This window comes from Balaenoptera borealis (assembly GCF_965194805.1).
Source record: "Balaenoptera borealis genome assembly, chromosome: 14".
Lineage (NCBI taxonomy): Eukaryota > Metazoa > Chordata > Mammalia > Artiodactyla > Balaenopteridae > Balaenoptera > Balaenoptera borealis.
Genome location: NC_138875.1, coordinates 40,516,150 through 40,539,850, shown reverse-complemented (window position 1 = coordinate 40,539,850; position 23,701 = coordinate 40,516,150). Strand labels below are relative to the sequence as shown.

The following is a 23,701-nucleotide window of genomic DNA, read 5'->3' as shown; positions in this document are numbered from 1 at the left end:
CAACGTGGCCAGGATGTGAAGTGGGTACTGACCAGAGGTGAGCCTGGAGCCTAAGACTGGGGCAGATCTTAGATGGTCTTGTGGGTCACGCTAAGGGGTTTGGCATGTAAGGATTTTACCCTAAGATATGACACATCTAATGCACATTTAAGAATGATCACTGGCTCTGGGGAAACCAGTAGAAGAGCAAATGCAGGTTGCAAGACGGGGGAAGAGAGACTCATTAGAAGCCTAGCATAGGAAGTGAGGGCTAGACAGGGGGAGAGTTGAGAAATATTTCAAAAGCTGATTCAGTGACAGGTCATAGTGACCAACAGCAAGACCCAGCACGCAAGTTGACTCTGACGTTCACTCATTCATCAGACATTTACTGTGTTCCTTTTCTGTGCTACGCACTCTGCCAGGCACTGGGTGGGGGCGTTTAGGGTTGAATACCATATGGTCCCTGCCCTAGAGGAGCTTTCAGTTTAGTGGGAGCAGAGAGATGTATTAACAGTAACTGTAGCTGTGATGCTCTATTCTTAAGAGGAGAACAGAGCCCAGAGGGACTGAGAAGAAGCTGCCAAAGAGGGAGAAGGTAACCCAGAGTGGGTAGAACTAATGAAGCTGAGAGGAAGAGAGTTTGGGAAAGGAGTGGTCCATAGTGACAGATGCTGCCGAGAAGGTGGGTAGCAGGGCTGAGGTGTTCCCCAGACAAGGCAATTAGGATGGTATTGATGATCTCAGAACAGCAGGGAGGGTTGCCCTCCAGATGGTGAGATGGTGATCCTCACCAGCAAAGAGGTGGTGAGGATGCTGAGAAATGAATATAGCTCTTTCTTTCAGAAGCTGGTCAGGAAGTGAAGAAGAGATAAGCTACTGAGAGGCAAGCTTCATAAAGATGTAGCTTTTAAGATGGAAAACACTTGAGTCTTTATTCTCATCAGGACCAGTTACATGACTTGTGGATCCCAGTGCACAATGAAAATTCGGGTCCTCTTGTTAAATCATTAAGAATTTTAAGACAGCAACAGCAGAGTGTGAAACCAGTGTGGGGTTCTTCTAAGTGTGGGGATCTATGTGACTGCCCAGCTTTCATGCCAGGAAGCCAGTCCTGATTCTCAGGGGAAGGAGCCCAGGAAGGAAGGAAGAAGGAGGCTAGATCAATGACAGAGCAACTGGGAAGAGAGGGACTCAGTGTCCAGATGGAGGTAGAGCCTTGAGCAAGAGGAAAATCAGGGCTTTGGTCATCTTCTGAGATGGAGGAGGTGTAGGCTGGAGATGGAAGATGGAGAGGAGGGAGTGCTGGAAGGGCAGGACTTCACACTGGAGACATGATTTTCTTTACTGAATAATCTGTAGGTAGAGGAAAGTGGCAGAAGTTTGTGGCAGCCTGAGAGGAGTGGGAGGCCACACTGAGCAGTGCTGAGGAACCTGGGGTGTATAGGTCATTGAGAGTGGCCGCTGCCAGCAGGCACTTGGCGGATGGGGAGGGAGCAACCTAGGGACTGATAGGTGAGGCCAGGAAAGTGGTACAGTAAGGAGGCCTCTGAGCTGATGGGGTGGCATTCATGTTGGGACAGAGATGAGAAATGGGGCGGCCAGAAAGATTGGAGGGCTCCCTCACTGAGGAGGGGTGAACGTGGTGATGAAAATGGGAGGGTAGGAAGTGGGGGTCAAAGGAATGGGATTTTCAGGTTTAGTGTTCCGGCCAAGAGCCGATGGTGAAGTTGGTGTACTGGCCCGCCTAAAGGACTCATGCAGAGAGTTGATTAGCAAATGCAAGGAGAACTAGAAGGTCTGCTGGAATGAGCAGGTGTCATGGATCATTGTTATTTTAAGAACAGGCCTAAGCCTCACGAGTGACAAGTGAAGGGGAGGTTCCATAGAGAGAGAAGGTTAAAGGTGCGGGTGAAGAGGCTAAGTATGGGACGAGTGTTTCTTGCCTTGAAGCCAGAAGAAAAGGAGAGATACATGTTTTAGAGCCGCCTTGTGTGAAGACGCGGATGTGAGAGCGGTTGGGTATATTCCATAAGGCCTACTTAAGATACAGGGAGAACCGCGACCTTGGCCACAGCCTGGTAACGGAGAAAACCGGGAGTTCTTATTGGAAACGAAGGGGGTCACCCTCGAGCAGCGAGGAGTCTCGAGGCTCAGGCAGGCCAAGGCGGGCAGGCTGCAAACCTTCCCTGCAAGTCCCTCGGTTGCCAGCGGGTCCCTAGCTCTCTGCCGGCTCCGTGCAATTCGGTGACCTCGCCGGAAGCGCCCCCCGCGGCCCCACTAGCTCCGTTTAGGGCTTTCGGAGACCTAACTGGCTAAGAGGCCGCGGTCATAAAGAGGGTCAACCAGGGCGTCAGGCCTGGCGCTGGGGTGTCGGAGCGGAGCCTCGCAGTTCTCCAGGCCTCCCGCCTGGCGCCCCCGGGCTTGTCTCTTAAGAACAGCTACCAGGGTTCGCCGGTTCACCCTCCTTTGTAGCTTCCTTCTCCCCAAGGGAAACCTCCCCCGGAACCTCGCCAGGGCTCCAGGTGCCTGCCACCACCCCGCTTGCTTGCCGGGGGCCGGCTTCCTCGCCTCCTGGTGCCCAGCTGCGGTTTTCCGAGTCCAGGCAGCGGGAGCCCGGCCGCCGCCGCCTTCATCTGGAAAGAGTTAAGCCCTCTCCCAGATGGATAAGAAGCCAGGGGACGGCTATGCCCCCGCCCCGCCCCCATACCCCGGTTCCCCGAGCCCCGAGCGGTGCAGCTCGGCCGGGGCTCCCTCGGTCTCGGGGCGCACGTGCAGCCGGCGGCCCAGGCGGTGTCCGCGCTGCTGGGGTCTGCCCGCCGGGGGTCGGGGGGTTCTCCGCCCCGCCGCCGCCGCCAGCGGACTTGGCGCAGGGCAGCGGATACTGCACGAGCCGTTCTCCCTTTCCTGTTCCACGCGGCGGGTCGCGTGGGTAGCGGCGGCAGCCGGGCGGGCACAAGGGGGACGCCGGAGGGGAGGAGCCGGAGAGCTAGAGGAAGGAGGGGGCCCGCCGGCCCCGCCCCCGCCCCGCCCCCCGCGGCCGGAGCCTGTGAGCCCGCGAGCCAGCGAGCTGCGGCCGCGGCCTCCACTGCTCGCGGTGACCCCGGCGTCCCGGTCCGCGGCCCCGCAGATCCCGGGGCCCGCGCCCCCCCGGGGCAGGGATGCATCATGGCCACGCTGGCTTGCCGGGTGCAGTTCTTGGACGATACGGACCCTTTCAACAGCACCAACTTCCCCGAGCCCAGCCGGCCGCCGCTGTTCACGTTCCGCGAGGACCTCGCGCTCGGTACCCAGCTGGCCGGGGTCCACCGGCTGCTGAGGGCGCCACACAAGGTACGGCCCGGCGCGGGCGGGCTGGGCCCCCGGGACGCAGCCCCTGCTCCGGGGCGCGCCGGGGTAGGGGCGCCGCGGGCAAGCTGGGCTGGGCGCAGCCGGGAGACAAGCGCCCAAGGGCAGACCTCCCCCTTCCCCGTTAGGCAGAGGGGTCTGGGCGCCCGCCGGCTGGCTCGGGATCTCCTAGGCCAGCGAGGAGGACAGTCCCGCGTTCCGGCCCGGAGCGGGGGAGGGGGTGGGGGCGGACGGGGCCGAACAGGTGCGGCGCCGGCCGGAGGCGGGATGGAGAAGGTTCCCCGCGCCGCGCCGTTCGCTCGGCCGGGTGGGCGGGGTGGGGCTCGGAAGCCGGCAGTCGGTCCCCGCACCCGGGCGGGCGCCGAGCGGCGCGCGGAAAGAACCCGGGCCCCGGGGGGCTCTGGTCCTTCGCAGGGGAGACCCGAGCGACGTGCGGGACAAAACCTCTCAGGCCTCTGGGGCCGCTGCGGGCGGCCGCGCGACCCTCGCGACAAAGCACGCTTCCCGGGGACACTTCTCCTTCCTCCCCTGCGGGGCACCACGGAGGGCGCCGCCCGAGCGCTACGATAGTGCTCGGAGCAGCCCCTTTTCCTTAGAAGAAGCAGGTGGCCTGGGGGACCTTGGAGGAGCAGTGGCTGTGGGAGGAGGGGCGGGGGCGCGGAGGGGCGGCGCGCGCACAGAGCCCCAAATGAGTGTCCCCTGGGAAGAATGGCTTCTCAGTCCACCCCATAGTTTTTTTTTTTTTTTAACCCTTTTCAGGGCAGGCATCTTGCAAAGTGTGTGCTGCAAAGGGCTGGGCGTTGAAAGCCAAGCATTTAGTTACCCAGGAGAGCCCTTCCTCCCACTTAGTGACTGCACCTTGAAGAATTACTTCCCCGGTACATTTTTTTTTTTGGCTTAGGGTTCATATCAGAGCTTGTAGATGATTTATTCTTTGAGGATCAACACTGATAAATATTTGGAAGAGATAACCCTTGATGCCAAAAAGAACAAAATCGATTTAAAAAATTTTTTTTAGACTTCTGTATGATGTTCACCTGCCTTGGAAGTAGAGGGAGGTTGGTATGGATACTGGTGAACATTGGCAGTGGTGTCTGTTATATCATTGCTCCCCGCCCCCCCCCCCCCAAACGCCACCTCTTAATGAGTAACCTGTCTTCAGGAATGAGGAATGGGGCAGTTCTATCTCCTTTTCTCTGTGCTGGTGCAGGATGGATACAGTCACTGCTCCTGGGAACCTCTCTGGCCATAAAAGGTTGGATTGGATGTTGAAAGGTTGGAGAATGATGTTTTTATTGCGGATTCAGCTTATCAGAATCACTTTTGTCAGTTATTTGGTTCTTCTCAACCAGTGGATTCAGTTAAGAGTTTTCGAAGGGCTTCTACAGCATCATGGTTATTTCATTCATTATGGTCTCTGATTACAGTGATCTTTTGTTGAAACTACGGAAGACTCATAATTGTGGCCCTGTGACCTTGAAGTGCTTTCCTTGGATTTCAAGCCCTATGTACACCGGCTGACCTTTCAAGCTGGAAGCTGAAGTACATTTTTATGTTTCCATGGAATAGTCCCCTAGCCTTGATCCAGTGTTCCTGGTCTCATAGGAGATCCTGATGCTCCAGCACTATAGCACCCCCTCCACTCCCCCCGACCCCCTAGAAGCCACAGTACAGCAGTTGCACTGCCTCACAGGACTTTCTGAGATGACCCTTGTAGAATAAATGGAACCCGAATACGTCCCACAGAGACCCCTGACTCCTTGTCCTGGGGGGGTCCAGCCAGCCTCAGTCTGAGTCTTGCCTGCAGACCCCTGCAGTATAGTCAGATGTTTGGCATTGCTTTTCACATCTAGAGCCGACTGAGTGGCTGGTTCTATTAGCCAGGGTTCTTTAAAGCAGAATTCAGGGCATTTATGTGCCTAGGTGCACATTTATATTGTAAAATGCTAGTTAATTTCCAGCAGGGAATCTGCTGGATTGGATGATGCATCTGTGATAGAAAGAGCTGATGAGTTTTGAGCACTTGGTATGTAGGTTTGTACTCTATTAGGGATATCAATGCAGGATCTCATTTAATATTACACTCGTCTGTGAAGTGCAGACTTTTACTATACCTATTTTACAGATGAGGAAACTGAGGCAGAGAGCAATTAAATAACCTAGTTTCTCTGTTAGGAGTGGGGAGCTGAGATTCAAACCCTGTCTGTGCGGCTTGAGACTCCACTGCTGTTCTGCTCCCTGGACCAGCTGTTTGGCTGTGGGCAGAAGCCGCATCTCCTCGGGCTTCCATTCCGTTAACTTGGGGAGTTTCCTGAATCAGCTTCCTAGGCCAGGTACTTTTTGGCCTGGAGCAGGTGAATGTTACAAGCATGAGTAAGAGCCTTGAGACAGAATTCCAGCCTGGTAGAGTTCACAGTCAGAGGTGGGAACAAATAGTTACGAACCCTGCTGTGAATTAGCTAACAGTGAGGGAATGGGCAAGCCCCTGCCATGGATAAGGTTTCCACGTCCCATGGAGCCCAGCCTGGCAAGAGGAGGAGTTCCTGGGGCAGGGGGCGTTCTGGGTGGTGAGAGGGGAGAAGCGTGACTGTGAAACATGCAGACACCCTCAGCATCCTCAGCCATCCTGCCTGGGGGTGTAGACTTTTGCTTGAAGTGGATGGCACACCCAGCAAAGCGTGCAGGGCCTAAGTGAGCAGCTGGATGAATTTTCACTAAGTGAACACACCTGTGTAATAAGCCCCCTCAAAGGCCCCTGCAGAGGGTCTTAATTTGTAAAGCTCCCCTAGGGATTCTCCTGTGCTGGGAACCTTTGAACTGGTTAACCTCTTAGGTCCTTTCCAGCCCAAACTTGAGTCTATGCATCTTTTCCTAACCTAATGAAATATGTATACATTTATCTCATGTTTGCTGACTCCATTTGAAGTTAGTTGTTAATTTAAACCATTGTCTTGGACGAAAACAACATGTTGTGCTTATAATGCTTTATCTTTTTTTTCCCAAGCTTCTAGACTGAAAAATAAAAAACCACCCCAGCTTTTTATAGTAGTTTTAAGAGGATAATTAAATAAATGATTAGTCTGATAACAAAAAGGTCAGAACAGGTACCGTATTCTCACTGAGGGAGATGTTTATTTTGCTGGTTATATGTTTTATCTGGACTATGTGAGGCCTTTTGTTTTCAAATGCTGCATAAACAGGTGTTTATTTCTGGTTCAGTGTCTTAAGAAGAAAAATAATTGTAATTACAGGACTTATAATTTAGAAAAAACTGTGCAGTAGAATTAGTAGAATCCTAGACCTTTCAAAGCTTAGATGTCTTTGGATTGTTTGACACTAAAAGTGAAGGCTCCAAGGATTCTTGTTTCTTTTTGATAGGCAAAACTGGAATTGTAGAATGTTACAAAAAAGTGGTAACTAGCTTGCGTGTCAAAACAGCAATTATGACCTAGTAATTTAATTCAGGGAATGTTTCCGTGGCTGCTGCGGACCAGAGAGTAGAGTAATAACAGCTCCCAGGTCCTGGCCACGTGCCCAGGCCAAGCACGCATCATCTTGCCAAGCCCGCGGCCACCCCGTGGGTCAGCACTGGTACTGTTGCATCTCACAGCAGAAGAGCCCAAAGCATAAAAAAAAGTCAGTGGGCCATGTGAGTGGGACGTTCCAGAGTTGGCATTTGGCACCAGGTCTGAGCCCTTAGTGACTCTACTACTTTCGTGTCTTGAGTTTCTTCCCTCCAGGCAGCCTGCCCACGTTTCAGAGTTCCATGCTGTCATTGGACTAGCCTTGACCCTGCCCTGTTCATTCCTTTCTCACTACCTTTGTCTTTGTGGTTCCCTTGCTGCCTCAGCTATCCCACCTGTAAAATAGCCAGTTGCTGTGAGGATTAGAACCTTGGTCCTCTGAGTGTGGGCTGGGCATCACCTGGGCTCTTAGAAATGCACTCTCAGGCCTCCCCAGACCTGCTGAAGCAGAATGTGCATTTCCCCGAGATGCCTTGGTGATTCCTGTACACACTGCAGTCTGAGCAGCATGGATTAGAGGTCATTTAGGTCAGACTCAGTCCGGGGCTAGGAGGGTCCTCTCTCTCTCCCCTGTTCACAGATAACTTCCTTGAGGGTAAAGACCTGGGCTGTCCAGTTCTCCAGGGTTCTCCTGGAAGCTGAGCAGTGCTAAGATGGAGTGTGCACTAAGTTGATTGATGGGCGTTAGTTTTAGAACACAAATCCACTGGTATTATTGCTCTAATGAATTTCCACCTTAATCCTCTTAAGGGACACATCTGTTTGCTACATTACATTAAGATTTTTTAAAGATGAGGTCATTAGTAAAGTTGGTAAGTGTGTTGTGTCGCATAGCATCTTAGGACAAAACTGTTTAAGAATGTTGTATGAACAGCTAAGAGTGTCTCCGTGCAAGCTGCGTTGAATCCGACTCTACCGTAATTAGCTCAGTTGGTTGGAGCCGTGCTATTGAGATCAGGATCATGGGATTGAACCCTTTATGGGTCAGTTGGCTTTGCTTCATGCATGGCCACAGACCGCATCGGTAACGCAGCTAGACATCCAGCAGGTGCTGTCCTGGCTCCCTGCAAGGGTTTGGGTTGGGGTGGCCTGCTAGAAATCTTTGGGGGCAAAGGGCTAACATATAAGGAGCTTGTGCTGGGCACTGTACTGTGGGCCTCGGCGTATAACTTCATTGACCCTCACAAGAGTTCTAGCAGACAGACAGTGGTATCCCCAGTTAACAGATGAGGAAACTGAGGCACATGGAGGTTAGGCAGGTTATCTAAGGTCACACTGCTTTTAAGTGGAGGAGCTGGGATTTAAGGTCAAGTCTTTTTTTTACTCCAGGGCTTGTAGCCAACTGTGTCCCATTATTAGAAAACCAGCAGAGCACATGCTTTCTGTGCAGGGGGAGGGGTGGGGGGAGGGGGCTGACTGCCTTGCCTTTGCACGCGGCTGCCTGTCACAGTTTGTGACTTACATGGTTGTGCTCTGGTTGTCCTTCCAGTGTAGAAGCTCTGGGAGTCTGTGCCTCTTGTCCTCAGAGTCCAACCTGCTTCCCTCTGGAAAACAACAGGACTGCCTTTGCCCTCCTCTGGACTCTGAAATGTTAGTTTTGAGTGGTGGCAGATTTAAAACTGATTAACATGCTGAGGCCAACTCAGGAGCACCCCTCCCCCAGCCTCCTTTCCCCTCCATGGTTTATTTCTCTCTGAAGATGAAACTTCTGAACCTTGGAAACCTTTCTGTCCTCAGACAGAAAACAGTCACCATTCCTGCAGCCTCCACACTGTGTCACCTGCAGGTGATGCCCCTGTTGCCTGTGGCCAGCTCAGGAATGTCCCCGATTTAAACCTGGCTTTCTAATCCATGTAGCTGGTTCCGCGTCTGTGGGGCATTTTCAGTCTTGGGTTTGTCAGCATCTGGTCCTTTCCAGAGACAATCGGACTGCTTTTTGTTTTGTTTTGTTGTTTTAGCTATTTTATTGGGATGTGTTTCTGTGCCTTGTTCTGAACTAAGTAAGAAAGAATGGGGGAAATTAAGTTATAGTGAATGTTAAGCCTCACCACAGGGATGTAATCAGCAAAATTCAGATTGTGGGAAATTATAGTTTTACCAACAAATACATTGTAAAGGAAAAAAAGATGGAGATGGAAGGAAACCTTAGATTAAAAGAGATTTAAGAGATATATCAACCAATTGCAATGTGTGGCTCTAACTGGACACTGATTCAAACAAATACATTGTAGGGAATTCCCTGGTGGTCCAGTGGTTAGGACTCCGTGCTTTTGCTGCTGAGGGGGTGGGTTCAATCCCTGGTCGGGGATCCCTGTAAGCTGTGCGGCCAAAAAAAAAATTGTAAATAAATATGTGAGACCATTGGGGAAACCTGAATAGTGACTTTTTGTTGTTGTTGTTTGTTTGTTTGTTTTTTATACTGCAGGTTCTTATTAGTCATCAATTATATACACATCAGTGTATACATGTCAATCCCAATCGCCCAATTCAGCACACCACCATCCCCCCCCCACTGCGGTTTTCCCCCCTTGGTGTCCATACGTTTGTTCTCTACATCTGTGTCTGAACTTCTGCCCTGCAAACTGGTTCATCTGTACCATTTTTCTAGGTTCCACATACATGCATTAATATATGATATTTGTTTTTCTCTTTCTGACTTACTTCACTCTGTATGACAGTCTCTAGGTCCATCCACGTCTCAACAAATGACTCAATTTCGTTCCTTTTTATGGCTGAGTAATATTCCATTGTATATATGTACCACAAATTCTTTATCCATTTGTCTGTCGATGGGCATTTAGGTTGCTTCCATGACCTGGCTATTGTAAATAGTGCTGCAGTGAACATTGGGGTGCATGTGTCTTTTTCAATTATGGTTTTCTCTGGGTATATGCCCAGTAGTGGGATTGCTGGATCATATGGTAATTCAATTTTTAGTTTTTTAAGGAACCTCCATACTGTTCTCCATAGTGGCTGTATCAATTTACATTCCCACCAACAGTGCAAGAGGGTTCCCTTTTCTCCACACCCTCTCCAGCATTTGTTGTTTGTAGATTTTCTGATGATGGCCATTCTAACTGGTGTAAGGTGATACCTCATTGTAGTTTTGATTTGCATTTCTCTAATAATTAGTGATGTTGAGCAGCTTTTCATGTGCTTCTTGGCCATCTGTATGTCTTCTTTGGAGAAATGTCTATTTAGGTCTTCTGCCCATTTTTGGATTGGGTTGTTTGTTTCTTTAATATTGAGCTGCATGAGCTGTTTATATATTTTGGAGATTAATTTTTGATATTAAAATTGTTGAAGTTAAATTAATAAAAAAATAAAAAATTAAAACAAGATTAATAAAGATATTTAACATTAAAATTATTAAAGTGTGATAATACTACTGTGTTATGTTTAAGGAAAAGTCTGTATCTTTCAGAGATACATACTGAAATATTTACAGATGAAGTTATATAATGTCTAGAATTTGCTTCAAAATAATCTTGGTTGAGGGGCAAGTAAGTAGGTGGGTGAGTGTGTAGAGGGAACAAGATAGAATTTGAGTTAAAGCTGGATTATAGGTCTGTGGGGGAGTCATTATACTATTTTCTGTACTTTTGCATATGTTGAACTTTTTTTTTTTTAATAGAAGTGCTAAAAAAGTTAGGTTATGAGTTCTGATGTTCCCTTTGGGATCAACGTCCTTTCATTCAGTGTCACCGTGTGTCCTTAGTGTGTTTGCTGTGGCTGAGATGGCCAATCTGTAAATTTTTTGTAGTGCCTCCACTGTTACCTTCCTTCCCACCCTGATAGTCATGTTCTCCTTAGGATCTTTGAAAAACAAACGTAGGGCATCAGTCTTTTAGTGTTCAGAGTATCTTTCTCGGCTCAGTCAATTCCAATGATGAACTCAGTCATCAGTTACATAAACTGTTAGTTTAGTAAAGAAGTGTTAGGGTAGAGATATTATACATAGAGCACATGCATCTAAATTTTTATCACTAAACTGAGAAGTTGCTCAGGCTATAATTAACGATATCAATATAAAAGTGCTCAGTTTCCCAGTGGCTCTTGGAGGCTGTGACATGCTTGCTTGGCCACACCGGGGTCTTGCCCCATTCCTAGTGAGCCAGCTCGGCCTCCATCTTCAGTATGTCTCAAGAGAGTATCTCAGAAAGCAGTGAATGCAGTGATGCTGTAATGCATATGAAAATGTAAGTTGATTGTATACCTTGGCACTCAGCATCACGGACAACTATTGATTTCTTTTTTTTTTAATTTTTATTTATTTTATTTTATTTATTTATTTATGGCTGTGTTGGGTCTTTGTTGCTGTGCGAGGGCTTTCTCTAGTTGCGGCGAGCGGGGGCCACTCTTCATCGCGGTGCGCGGGCCTCTCACTATTGCGGCCTCTCTTCTTGCGGAGCACAGGCTCCAGACGCGCAGGCTCAGTAATTGTGGCTCACGGGCCTAGTTGCTCCGCGGCATGTGGGATCCTCCCAGACCAGGGCTCGAACCCGTGTGCCCTGCATTGGCAGGCAGATTCTCAACCACTGCGCCACCAGGGAAGCCCACAACTATTGATTTCTATGGACAGATTAACCCATTTGTGCATTAGCTTTTGGGGAGGGGGAAGATTTTAGCTCATTCAAAAAATTAAGTTACCACACATCAGCAAAATTATCTGTACACCCAGAAGTTTGTCTATTTTTAGACCCACCTAGTGACAAACAGAATCTGCACTGTATCTATATACAACTTGGAAACATACCTTCTCTTCTCCACTTAGATTTGGAACCTAGAAATTAAAAAGTTGGACTCCAAGGGAAAATGTTTAGAACTTAATGTTAGAAAAAAAGAAATCTCAAAATTGTTGATGACGTTGAGAAGAGGGAAAATGTTAAAGAACTTGCAATTCAATACAGACTAATACTCCTAGGTTTGGCAAGAATGACACAGAAAAATTAGTTTGTGGGTCACCTCATCAAATATTTTTAGCATTCTTGGAAAGAGGAAAACCCAGAAGAAGACGTTTTTGTTATTGATTAGGCTACTTGGACTCTTCATACACTGGTATTACAGCAGGGAATGAAATGCCAGGGTCTTAACCAGAGTGCACAGGACAAGCCAAAGATTACTGTGAAGTTCTCAGAATAGAAGGTAACTAACTGATGCATCCTCTGACTGGTTCGTCAGATCCCAAGAGTGGCTTGGGGTTCATAGCAAATGCAGATGGGCAAACACTCCTGAGTGGCCAGATGCTGACGTGTTTAGAGCAGGCTGGAGACAGAGCAGTGGGTCCTCAGAGAGGACATGAGAAGGAGGTCCTTCTGGCTCAACCAGGGTCACACACAGCGCTGCAGCCATTCACCGGGTTGCCTAAAACTGGCCACAGTTTTGACTAAAGAAGTTTATACCAATGACACTTTATACCACTTTAGGGGGAGTTTTGTTTTATCTGTGATTTGAAGTCACCTTCTCCGACCCTCCCCTGGTTATAATTGATTAATCCAGAGTTGATGGTAACATCCCTCACAACTCATGAAAGCATGAATGAGCGGTGATACTGGGGTTGAGACAGCTGGTTTAAGCAGTGCTTCCCCCCGCCCCCGTATCTGTAGTTTTGTTAAATGAAAACAAAATTTACTATTAATTGTGCTACAGCCTGGGAACCTAGCTTTTAACCCTTATGACCGTTGTGAGGGCACTTCCGTCTGGTCCTCTGATTTCATCATGGAGGCTGCAGGCAGCTGGGGGGGGGTGCAGGTGCCAGACCCCCGGGGAAGCAGCCGACTGAAGACTGGGTATTGAGTCACTCGGAGCACAGTCTCCACTGCCTCCCCGACTTCCGTTGCATCCACAGCCTCGAGGGGGTGTTTCTGGCCTCCCTGCTCCCCTATCTAGCAGTGTGTTCTTGGGCTAACCCCCCTCTCACTGTCTCACTGTAGTTTACAGCAAGTCTTGATGGGGCGGGGTGGAGGTTCCCTCCTTGCCTTGGAACATGGCCATTAATAGGAAAAAAGTAAAAGGTTAGAGATAGGGTGCATTCAGTGGGTTTTAATGTGAGGGAACAGCCTAGGGATCAGGCCTGTGTGATTGGCTAAAGAGGAAAGAGAGAGCATGTCACTCCTCTGCTCTAAAACCTCCCTCAGGGCCCCTGCCGTTCAGGGTTACTCTGAAGCCCTTGAGTGGCTGGCCTGGTGCTCCATGAGGGTTGGTTGCTTTGTTTGTTTTATGGTCTGATTGGTTTACTGGTGTAGCCCTAGAGCCTGGAACGGTGCTTGGTACGTCATGAGTATACAGTAAATAGGTGTTGAATGAGTGAGTTATCATACACTTTAGAGTTGGAGGGAAAAAAGAGCGATCTCCTTACCCCAGCTGTCTCCATGCAGAAGTCCCTTCTGTAAAGCCTCTGGTCAAACACATTCTAGCTGCTTCTTCATGTATGATAGAGAGCAGTTGGTCCCCTCCTTTCAAGTGTGGCGTTTCTCCATTTTTGAACTTTATTTGCTAGACCTTATTCTTTATTTGTCCCTGATTTTCACCTGGAAAGGTGAATCCTCATATCCCCACAGATGGGGATGGAAGTGGGTCTGGACCATCAGCTGGCTGACTGAGCCCAAGAGGATGGAAATAGGATGGATAAGCCAGAAGAGCCATGACCTCAGGGTTTGCTAAGTAGAGTGACCTGTGACCTGGGACCTGCAGATAGTGCCAGGAGGGAGTTGCAGGAAGTTTGTGTACTTTTCCCTGGGGTGGCAGAAGTAAAAAGCTGCTTTCTTTTCATGTTGAAGCTGAGTCATATGGATTGTTTCTATTACTCAAATCAGTGTATGTATCTTGATATGTTTATGTCTGGTACCCTAAGGCATCTTCACACTTGCAGTTCCATTTTACTGTGAACTTAAACTGTTTGTGTGGAATCAGGGAGACATTGCTGGGGAGAGATCACGGCTAACAAAACTAGGCTCAATGAGAGAAAGGCCAGGAAGCAAGGAGTCTACCCTTATAAAACAAACAAAGCATCTGTTCCCATCATAGAATGAGCATGTGTATAAATTTTGAGACTACAGAAAAGCACACTGAAGAAATAGAAATCATTTTCTTATTACCCAGAGGGAACCACTCTTAACACTTTTGTGTCTTACCAGAATTAAAATATATAATGTTTTTAAACATTTATAATGTTTTAAATGTTTGATAAAAATATAAATATCTGAATACTTTCCCGAGTCATTAAATATTCTTGGAGTGTATCATCTTTAACGGCAGCATGGTAATCCAGTCTGTGCATGTACCATGGCCCAGATGTAAGCATTGCTCCCATGCTCTGTGAGGGAAAGGGCTCTGTCTTCTTCAATGTTTATTTCTCCTGTGCTTGGTCCTTTTTTTTTTTTTTTTTAACATCTTTATTGGAGTATAATTGCTTTACAATGGTGTGTTCGTTTCTGCTTTATAACTAAGTGAATCAGCTATACGTATACATATATCTCCATATCTCTTCCCTCTTGCGTCTCCCTCCTTCCCACCCTTCCTATCTGTGGTTGGTCCTTAATAAATCTTCATTAAATGAATGTATGAATGAATGAGCCATTGGATGTTTAGGCAGTTGCCAATAAAAAAAATGCAGATAATGCTGTTTTATATATATACTTGCAGAAAAAATAATCTTTATGCTTTGATTGCTTCCTTAAGATGAATTCCTAGATGTTTAGTTGCTGAGTAGAAGGGTAAAGAATTCATCTTAGATGGGAGCAGTTTCCCCCTTTTTAAGCATTGGCGGTGGTTGGGAAGATGGTCCCTAAGTCCATATAGGGCTGTTGAAGACCTGGGCCAGGATGGGAAGCCCAGCTCCAGTCAGAACTCCTTCTTGCAGGTGCAGCTGGTGTCACAGCAGAGAGTGACATATGAATTCTGGGAAGATAACCCGGTGGTACTCAGAGAAGATTGTTAAAACCTTGAATAAATTATGTGTATGTATCCCATTGCCTCTCCCTATTTTGAGGGACAAAATCATGACCGTACTTTAATAGTCCATGCTAAAGTTAGATCGATTACATTTCATGAATTCAAGTATTCAATATTCAATGTTCAGTATAACAATATTATATTAGTAAGACAAAAATACATCTCATTAGTTGTTAATTCTTTGAGAAAACAGAGGCACTTATATCCTGTGGGTAGTGTAGTCAATGACTCTGCCTCTTTCTAGAGACTTGGCAATATACACAAGTCATAAAAATGATTGTTTTTGACCCAGTGACCCTACTTACAGGAATTATTTGAAGAGATATGTAAAAATGATGAAAGTACTATATGTATAAAGATATTTGAGGATCGTTTTAATAATGAAAAGCTAAAAAATGTCCAACAACAAGGGAGATGTTAAGTCACTATGTTTTATTATGGATAGAATATTGCGTAGCTATTAAAATAACTCATACCTTAGTCAGCTCAGGCTGCTGTAACAAAATACCATAGACTGGGGGGGCTTCAATGACAGACGTTTATTTCTCACAGTTCTGGAGGCTGGGATGTCCAAGGGTAAGCTGCTGGCAGATTTGGTTCTTGGTGAAGCCCTTCTTTCTGGCTTGCAAATGGCCACCTCCTTGCTGTGACCTCACATGGCAGAGAGGAAGCTCTGGTGTCTCTTATTTTTCTTATAAGGGCACTAATCCCGTCATGGAGGTCCTACCCTCATGATCTCATTTAAACCTAGTTACCGCTCAAAGGCCCCACCTCCTCATACCATCATATTGAGGGGTAGGGCCTCAACGTATGAATTTCGGGGAGACACATTCAATTCATAACACCCTACATGAGTCATAAAATTGTGCATGTGGACATGTAGGTAAGAAATGTTAAAGATGGGACCAGTAACTTCCTTCTCCCAGACCTGCTCACCACGCCCCTTCTGCATCTCATTCATTGGAAACACCATGAGAACGGCTTGTCAGCCTTGGTTCCTGTGCACCCATCCAGTCCCCACCCTTCCACTGCCGAGTCATCCGGGCTCACATTTGGACTCCCGGCTCCGGATAAAAGTGATCCATCCCCCAACCTTCTTTCCCTACCTCCTCCTCCTTTACTCTGGTGCTTCCCCGTTATTGACAGGGTAAAATCACAACTCATCATAAGGACACCCAGGGCTCTCTGGGACCTGGCCTCTTGTCTGCCACTCCCACGTTGCCCCGACTGTCCTTCCCCCCACCACGCCCCTCCCGAGCCCTGGCCGTGCTAAAATGCTTGCAGTTTCACTAAGAGGCTGCCCTGGATGGTAGTTTAAGGTCTTACCTCTCCCTGGACTGCCCCTCCATCCTCCAGCCTGGGGTGAGACCATGTCTGAGGCTCACCTCTGCGGGGCTTTGCCAGCCCTCCCCCTTGGTCTGTGCAGGCTGTGCTCCTAGCCCCCTCCCACTTGTGACACTCTGGTTCTTATTTCATCCCATGTCACCATCTTCCCACCAGCTGTAAACCCTCAGTAGCAGGAAGTGCATTTCAACTCACTGTTGAGTTGAGAGTTCCTAGAACAGTGCCTGATACACAATAAACCCTAATAAATGGTTTTTGACTATCTGAAAGAAGGTTAAGTGAAAAAAGTGAAGTATATATTTATATACATGATGATCGCAACACTATCAAAGGTAAAATCGATAGCTAGTGGGAAGCAGCCGCATAGCACAGGGAGATCAGCTCGTTGCTTTGTGACCACCTAGAGGGGTGGGATAGGGAGGGTGGGAGGGAGATGCAAGAGGGAGGAGATATGGGGATATATGTATATGTATAGCTGATTCACTTTGTTATAAAGCAGAAACTAACACAGCATTGTAAAGCAATTATACTCCAATAAAGATGTTAAAAAAAAAAAAAGAATAGATATCCTCAAACCTTTGTCAGATCCCTAATCCGTAAACATGATTTGCGTGTTATAATTTCCCTCACAAACTGCGGGTGAGTGAGGCATAACCAGCTCTTCAGAGTCTCAAATCCTTGTATTCTGGCCTCTTCCGTACTAGGCCCAGGCTAGGTCCTCGGACAGGAATCCTCAGGTTGGCAGAAGGAGGCCCGCCGTCCGTCAGGGTCATTTCCTGTTGCGTTTGGAGGGGCGGGCACGAGCCTGGGGCCCTCCTGGGTGGGGGCCATGAGGTCTGCTCCTTGGGGCCAGGCTTGAGGGCTGCAGTGCAAGATGGGGAGGCGCTGCCTTCTCCCACTTTCCTGGTCGTTCCTGAACCTTCCGCAGGCCTCCTCCACTGTTCCTGCCCAGGCTGAGCGTGGCAGTTACGTGGTGAAGAGAGTTGTGAGCTTGTGCGGGGGGCAGAGGTGGCCACAGCAGCTGTGAGCGGTGGGAAGTTCTGAGCAGGGGGTGGATCTGGGAGACTGGCGTGGTGCCCGCAGAGTCCAACCGCCCTTCTCTCCACTGGGGAGATTCAGCCCTTTGCCAACCTTGGAGGCTCTGGGGAGATTTTATTTCAGGTGATGGCACTCACCTAAGAGGGATCTGTTACCCCTTTGCTGTATCAGGTCCCAGCTGCAGGCCACAGGAGTGCTCGGGCTGGCTCCTGATCACAGCTTCCATAAATCACCAGCCCTCTGGCTTCTGCAGGACTTGGTAGGTCCCGAGTGGCTAGCGTCTGAAAGACCAGTGCCCGGAGGTAGAAGAGGCTGTCCAGTCTTCCTGGGGTCCTCCATTCAAGTTCAACAGTACCATGTGTCTGTCTGGGGGCAGGGAAAAGAGAGCTGTTGGTCATCCTGTCCAGAACAATAGTCAAGGATATGAGCGGTTTTTTGTTCCCAGAACTGGGTGCATTTTTGTGGACGGTGATTCATCACCGAATACGCCAGGAACAGAACCCCGGCGTGTCTGTGCAGTTCACGAGGCACTGGGACATAGGTTCGCCTGGCGGATCCTCACACAACCCTGCAGGAGAGGGAGATGGGGCATTTAGGCCCTGTCTCCAAGTTCAGAAAACGAAAATTATGTTGCTTTCAGGACTGAGGCACAAAGGTGGCAGGGCTAAAACTCAGGTACACATCTTCTGACCTCAGGCCCAACAGTCTCCCACAAGGACCCCCTGCCTCAGTCTGTCAGAGGTAAGTGTGAGGAACATATGTTGGCGCCCAGGGAAGTTTGTATTGCTAGATGAGCACAGTCGGGGAAATTTCACCTGAGTTCATACACATCACATGTAACCACCTGGTGATTATTTTTTACAAGGGAACAGGCTTGGCTAAATGGGAAGCTTTATTTCTGTCAATGCCAGTGATCCCAGGACATGATAATTAACTCTTTTATTGTCATGACTGGTTGGGGAAATAAGTCAGAAACATAACAGAAAGTAGAGTAACCTCTAAAAGCAGCATATGACTCATGTCTAAGTGTGATGTAAGCAGCCTGGGCTATGGAAATGTCAGAAGTGGAAGAAATCCACGTGGACTGCACAGTCCAGAAAGCCTCCTGGAGAGAGCGGGTGGGGTGTGAGTGGGTGAAAGGAAGGGGGACGGGTGTTCCATGCAGGTGAGAAGCAGATGGGATGGGCGTTGGGATCAGGTACGGATGACTCTGGGCGAGTGAGAGCGGCTGGCCGGAAGGCGGTGACCTACAGCTGTGGGCCACGGGGCTGGGCTGGTACAAACAGTGAGCACAAAACTGTTTCAGAAGTTACTTCCATTCCATGTAGTGGAAACAAAGGAGAAGGAAGGGAAGAGGAGATAAATAACAAATTTGGGAAGAAAATGATTACAGAGAAAAATCGAGGGAAGGAGAACCAGGGGAAAGAAGAGAGGAGAGGGATGGACAGTCAGTAACTGCAAAGCCACCTGTGACCAATGCGTGGGAGGAAGAAGAGCATCAGAAACAAGCCGCACGGGGGGGCCTGGCCTGGCCTGGGCCCGGGGGGCAGGCTGTCCCGAAGCCCAGGGCCCCGGTTGCTGCTGATTCCTGGTGGGCTGAGGTGTTAGCCAATGAGGGTTTAAGATGTGACCCTTTCTCCCTCCTTCCTCTCTTTCATGGGGTGTCTGCTCAGTGTCAGACTCTGTTAGGGCCAACACAGGAACCCAAATGAGTGAAACCGAGGGTGGGTGAAATGGGGTGGAGCCCCAGCCCCGGCCCAGCCCGCGCGCTCCGCACGCCCTCTCCTCAAAGCTTTGAACACAGCATCTCCCTTATGGGGCTGTCGGGGACGAAACCAAAAAAGGATCCTACTCTTGCATGTTGGCACCACTTGGCTTTCGCGGCCTCCAGTCCCGCTGCCCGGTGGGCACCGGCAGGCTGTGCTCCTGTTTCCCTGGACTCCCTCTCCCTGCCTTCCCCGCCACTGCAGAGACAAAGCAGAACCTTCAGACGCAGCTCCTGCCCCCACCTGCCTGTCTCTCTGCCCCCATGTGCCCGCCCTCCTTCCTAACAGGGGAGCTGTGTCCCCTCTCCTGGCCCGGCCAGGCCCCTTTCCGCTGGACCTTCAACCACGGCTTCCCTCTGGGATCCCTCGTTTAGCCTTCAGATAGGCTAATGCCTCCTTTATCCAGAAATCCCCTCCTCCCTGCATCTATCTTTCTTCTACGTTCACCCCTCTGCGCACCCCGAGTCTTAGACCTTGTCTGAGCCCTACTCTCTGCCTCACTTTCCCTCCTGCTGCATCCGGCACCCTCCCTGCCAGCACAGCGACACTGCTCTTGCTGAGGCACTTGTCATTCACGGCGTGGACACTTCCCAGTCTTTATCTTATTGAATCTCTTAACAACACTTGCCGTTTCTGGTCATCTCCTCCGAGGAATGCTCGCTGTTCTGTGTCTAATGGTGAGAGATCCACCTTCCCTCTGTTCCAGGACCAGGCCTTCTCCGCGCAGTCGAGCTCCTTTCCTGGGCGGCTTCCAGGGCTTTCTGACGACCCCCTGGTTGGCATCAGGGGCCCAGCGCTCTCTCTGGTCCTGAGGCCAACTATCCAGCTGCCCCCTGGACAGCTCCTCTTGGGGGTCCCGCAGATGCGGAAGGTGCACTGTGTCTAGATGGAAGGCATCGTGTTATCTTCCCGCAGACCCGTCCTGCCTCAGGGTGCAACGTCACCATCCAGCCAGCTGCCCAAACCAAGAATCACCCCCTGGCTTTGACCCCATCTCTCAGCCCTCACAGTCTGGTGATTCTGGCACTTCTCTCCCCATTCCATAGATAGTCCTTAGCATATAGAAAGTGCTTGGTAAATGATGAAATGAATGAAAAATAGACACGATAATATATGAGAAAGTGTCTGTCGCATGGCAGTTGCTCAAAAAATGTGCCTATATTAGTTATCCATGGCTGTGAACAAGTCACTCTAAAGCATAGTTGCTTAAAACATTTTTATTATCACTCACAGTTTCCTTGGGCCAGGAATTTGGGAGCATCTCTGAGCAGTTCTGGCTCAGAGTCTCTCTTGAGTTTGCAGCCAGATGATGGACTCAGAGGCTCTTCGGTCACAAGTCTGGTGTCTGGGCTGGGAAGTTGCAAGTAACTGGGAGCTCCTCGGGTGTCTCTCTTTATGTCTCTGTGGTCTCTACATCAGGACTCTAGCATGGTGGCTTCCGGGTAGCTAGGCTTCTTATGTGGCTGCTCAGGGCTCCAAAGAGTGAGGCCCAGGGCCGGGGGATGTCATATCACTTTTTTAAACCATCTCTCTCCTTGTATTGTACTCCTTAGAAGGGAGTCGCCAAGCCTGGCCCACATTCAAGGGCAGGGGAATTAGACACCATTGTTTCCTGGGAAAAGTGTCAAAGAATTTGTGAACTTTTAAAAAAGAAATCTAGGGACTTCCCTGGTGGTCCAGTGGTTAAGACTCTGTGCTTCCACTGCAGCAGGTGCGGGTTTGATCCGTGGTCAGGGAACTAAGGTCCCACATGCCACGCGATACAGCCAAAAAAAAAAAGTTAATAAAAAATAAATCTATATACGTAAAATTCACTTTTTTTTTTTGGTGTTCAATCCTTTGAGTTTTAACATATGTTTAGGCTTTTAAAAAATTGAAGTACAATTGACTTATAATATTATAATAGTTTCAGGAGTACAATATTGTGATTCGATATTTTGTAGATTATGTACCATTACATGCCTAGATTCTTGTAACTACCACAGGATGCAGAACAATTCCAGCAACCTGAAGAATTCTCTAGGGCTTCCCCTTTGTAGTTAGTCATCCCCTCACCCCAATCCCTGGCAACCACGAATCTGTTCTCTCTCCCTATAGCTTTGCTTTTTCCCAGAATGCCATCCATATAAATAGAACCATTTAGTTTGTAACCTTTAGAGACTTGCTTCTTTCACTCTGCGTAATGCCCCTGAGATCCATCTAAGGGTGCACCCATGGTTCATTCCTTTTTAATGCGGAGTGGTATTCCATTGTATGGATGTACCATTTTGTTTATTCATTCACTTGTTGAAGGGCATTTGTGTTGTTTCCAGTTTTCAGTGCTTACAAATAAAGCGGCTATAGACATTTGATCCGGAGGCTGATCTCTTTGCTACTAAGCCATACCACCTTTCCTGCTCTACACATTTGTGTAGAGATTTTATGGAACGTAAGTTTTCATTTTGCTAGAATAAATTCCTAGAAATGGGAAGGCTTTTTGGCAGAGGATTACGTGCCCCTCTCCTTAGCAGGACTGTCAGGAGGTTTTTACTTATTAGGCAAATTACCCTTTGTCACAAGAATTTGTTATTTGAGTCTTTGGACTTCAGAGTGTAATTACTTTTGAAAACACTGCCCACAGAAAGGACCATTCATTTAAAAGTCATTGTTTGTAGTTATTTGACTGTTCTTTATTCTCGAGCCTTCGAGGCTCTGTTGGGGAGGAATCCCGGTGTCCCCCCTCAGCCTCATCGCCCTGATGTCACCCAGCACTTGCTCCGTACTCTCATCTGGCAGCTTTACAAAGGGACGATGACCCCATGGAGCACAAATCACCAGAAATTCTACCAGTTGGCAAAATACCATAAATAAACGAAGAGCAGCCTTGGAGAATGTTAGCATATGAAAACTGCCCTTGGATAGTGGAGCATAGAGATGAAGTAAGCAGAAATCGGGGGGCGTAGAGGGCTAAGGATGTGGTTCTCTTCCTCTGCCAAGTCAGAGACCAGATCTGAAGTGAGGGAGACGGCAGGAACAATGGGAGGGGTGACATATTTAAGTTCTGGGGCTATAATATAAAAGGTCCAGTTCCTGAATAACTTCGACCTTTTTACCAAGGGAAAGCTCCATGTCCAGAAGGTTGCCAAGGCCTCAAGGTGGCCCTCAGTGGAGGACCCCATCCTTCATCTGGGCTTCCTACTCATCCCATTTGTGCTTGGCTGGATGAAACACCCTGCCTAGGGGCCTGCCTGAAATACACACACAGAGCCCCCCTTTCAGCTCCCTTTCCATTCTGCAGGGTTACCTGGGAATACCTACCTTCCTGAGGGTATTAGAGTACGTAAATTAGGTCAAGGACCTAACGAGGGGAGTTCTGTGCAATTCTCCAAGTACCTTTAGAAAGTGAAGATGTCACCACGTGCATCCTTTGGGAAAAGGAAGTTCAATATGAAATTGTGCCTGACCTGCGCGGGAGTCCTTCACTCACCCTGCGCAGATGGGAGTTCTTGTCCTTTGTCAGGTTCTCTGTGGTGCGCTTGGAAATCAAAGAAGAACAAAGCATGGGCCATGTTGCCAAGAACTCATAGGCCATGAGGGTGACCAGCTGGCCTGATATCCTAACCATAGGTATCACTTTATTCCTATGGAAAATGCGTTCAGAGCTCCGGACAGCCAAGCCATAGTGGACTTGTGAATGCCACCCTGGTGTAAGTTGGGGACCGTGCTTATGCAGGCAATTGTGATTGGCCTTTATTTAGGTGAGTTTCATTTGCCCTTTGGTTGTGCCAGGATGTTTGGGACAGCGCCTCTTAGCTGCGTCCCTGAGAAGTCAGCCCCCCTCTCTCTCCCCCTCCCTCCCGGGCTTTTCCTGGTCTCTGCCCACTTCCTTGGATACTCAAGAGCTCTGTATTCCAGATTCCGCCTCTCATGACCCAAGTCTTTCCCCTCTAACGCATCTTCCTAACCCCGAGCCTCTTGGTTCCCTCATTCACCCAGCGTGCAGAAACTTTCACCAGGTTCCCTTACAGATGAAAGTGGGGGGCTTCTTTGGAGGGGCTGTAGGGCTTAAGGTGGACCCGGGGGCCTCTGGCACATCCCGAGATTCTGAACTTTGCTTGTAACAGTAGAGTTTGTGAACAGCCTTTCGGTTAGAGGCCCGGCCTCGTGGCAGCAGTGCGGAGGTGGGGCACTGAGATGAAAACCCAAAACCTGCGGGTGCCCACACGTGCGTCTCATTAGTTCCTGCCCTGCGCCTGCCGGTGGGGAGGCCCCCCTGCTCTGCGCTCTCCCTGCGAACACCAGCAGTGCTCAGCCAGGCAAAGTCCCTGTCGCTTCTGTCATCACCGTGATTTTTGGAAGCATGATTTTGGTGTCCTGATTTGGTATGTATGTCCCCTGTCTTCCCCTTGGTGAGCTGCCCCCAGCGGCTGTGACCTGCCAGGCCAGGAAGTGGTAGCTCCCTGCCTGCCGTGGCTGTACATGCCGGATGCTGGTGAGACAGGAGTGAGATGAGAGCTAATCCCCTGGGCCGAGGAGCGGGAAGGCAGGGGAGGCTCTTTGTGTCTCGGGCTCTGGGGTGTGTAAGCTTCTTTTCTCCCCTAACCCTTTCTTGGAGAGCCGTTGCTTTCATTTCACCAAAGCTCCTCGGCCTGCCCGGTCCCTGAAGCGGAACATGCCAGCTCCATTAAGTCAATGTACCCAGTTCGGCAAAGTCTAAACAGTTTAAATTTCATTATTCTGGGCAGTGTTTTTCTGGTGACTAGAGTTCGC

General features: G+C 49.0%; 1 protein-coding gene across 11 annotated transcripts in view; it reads left to right on the top strand.

Annotated features, from left to right (window-relative positions):
- The first annotated feature begins 3,015 nt into the window (after positions 1 to 3,015).
- The window catches only part of FHOD3 (formin homology 2 domain containing 3), a 491,067-nt gene continuing 470,381 nt past the window's right edge, over positions 3,016 to 23,701 (top strand). For 8 of the 11 annotated variants that reach the window (XM_082354165.1, XM_082354171.1, XM_082354169.1 and 5 more), the window contains exon 1: positions 3,016 to 3,312. In XM_082354165.1, coding sequence (XP_082210291.1) covers positions 3,148 to 3,312 — 165 coding nt within the window. In that variant the 5' untranslated portion in view covers positions 3,016 to 3,147. The remainder of the gene's footprint in view (positions 3,313 to 23,701) is intronic. The other 3 variants (XM_082354164.1, XM_082354163.1, XM_082354172.1) reach the window with 2 other exon arrangements.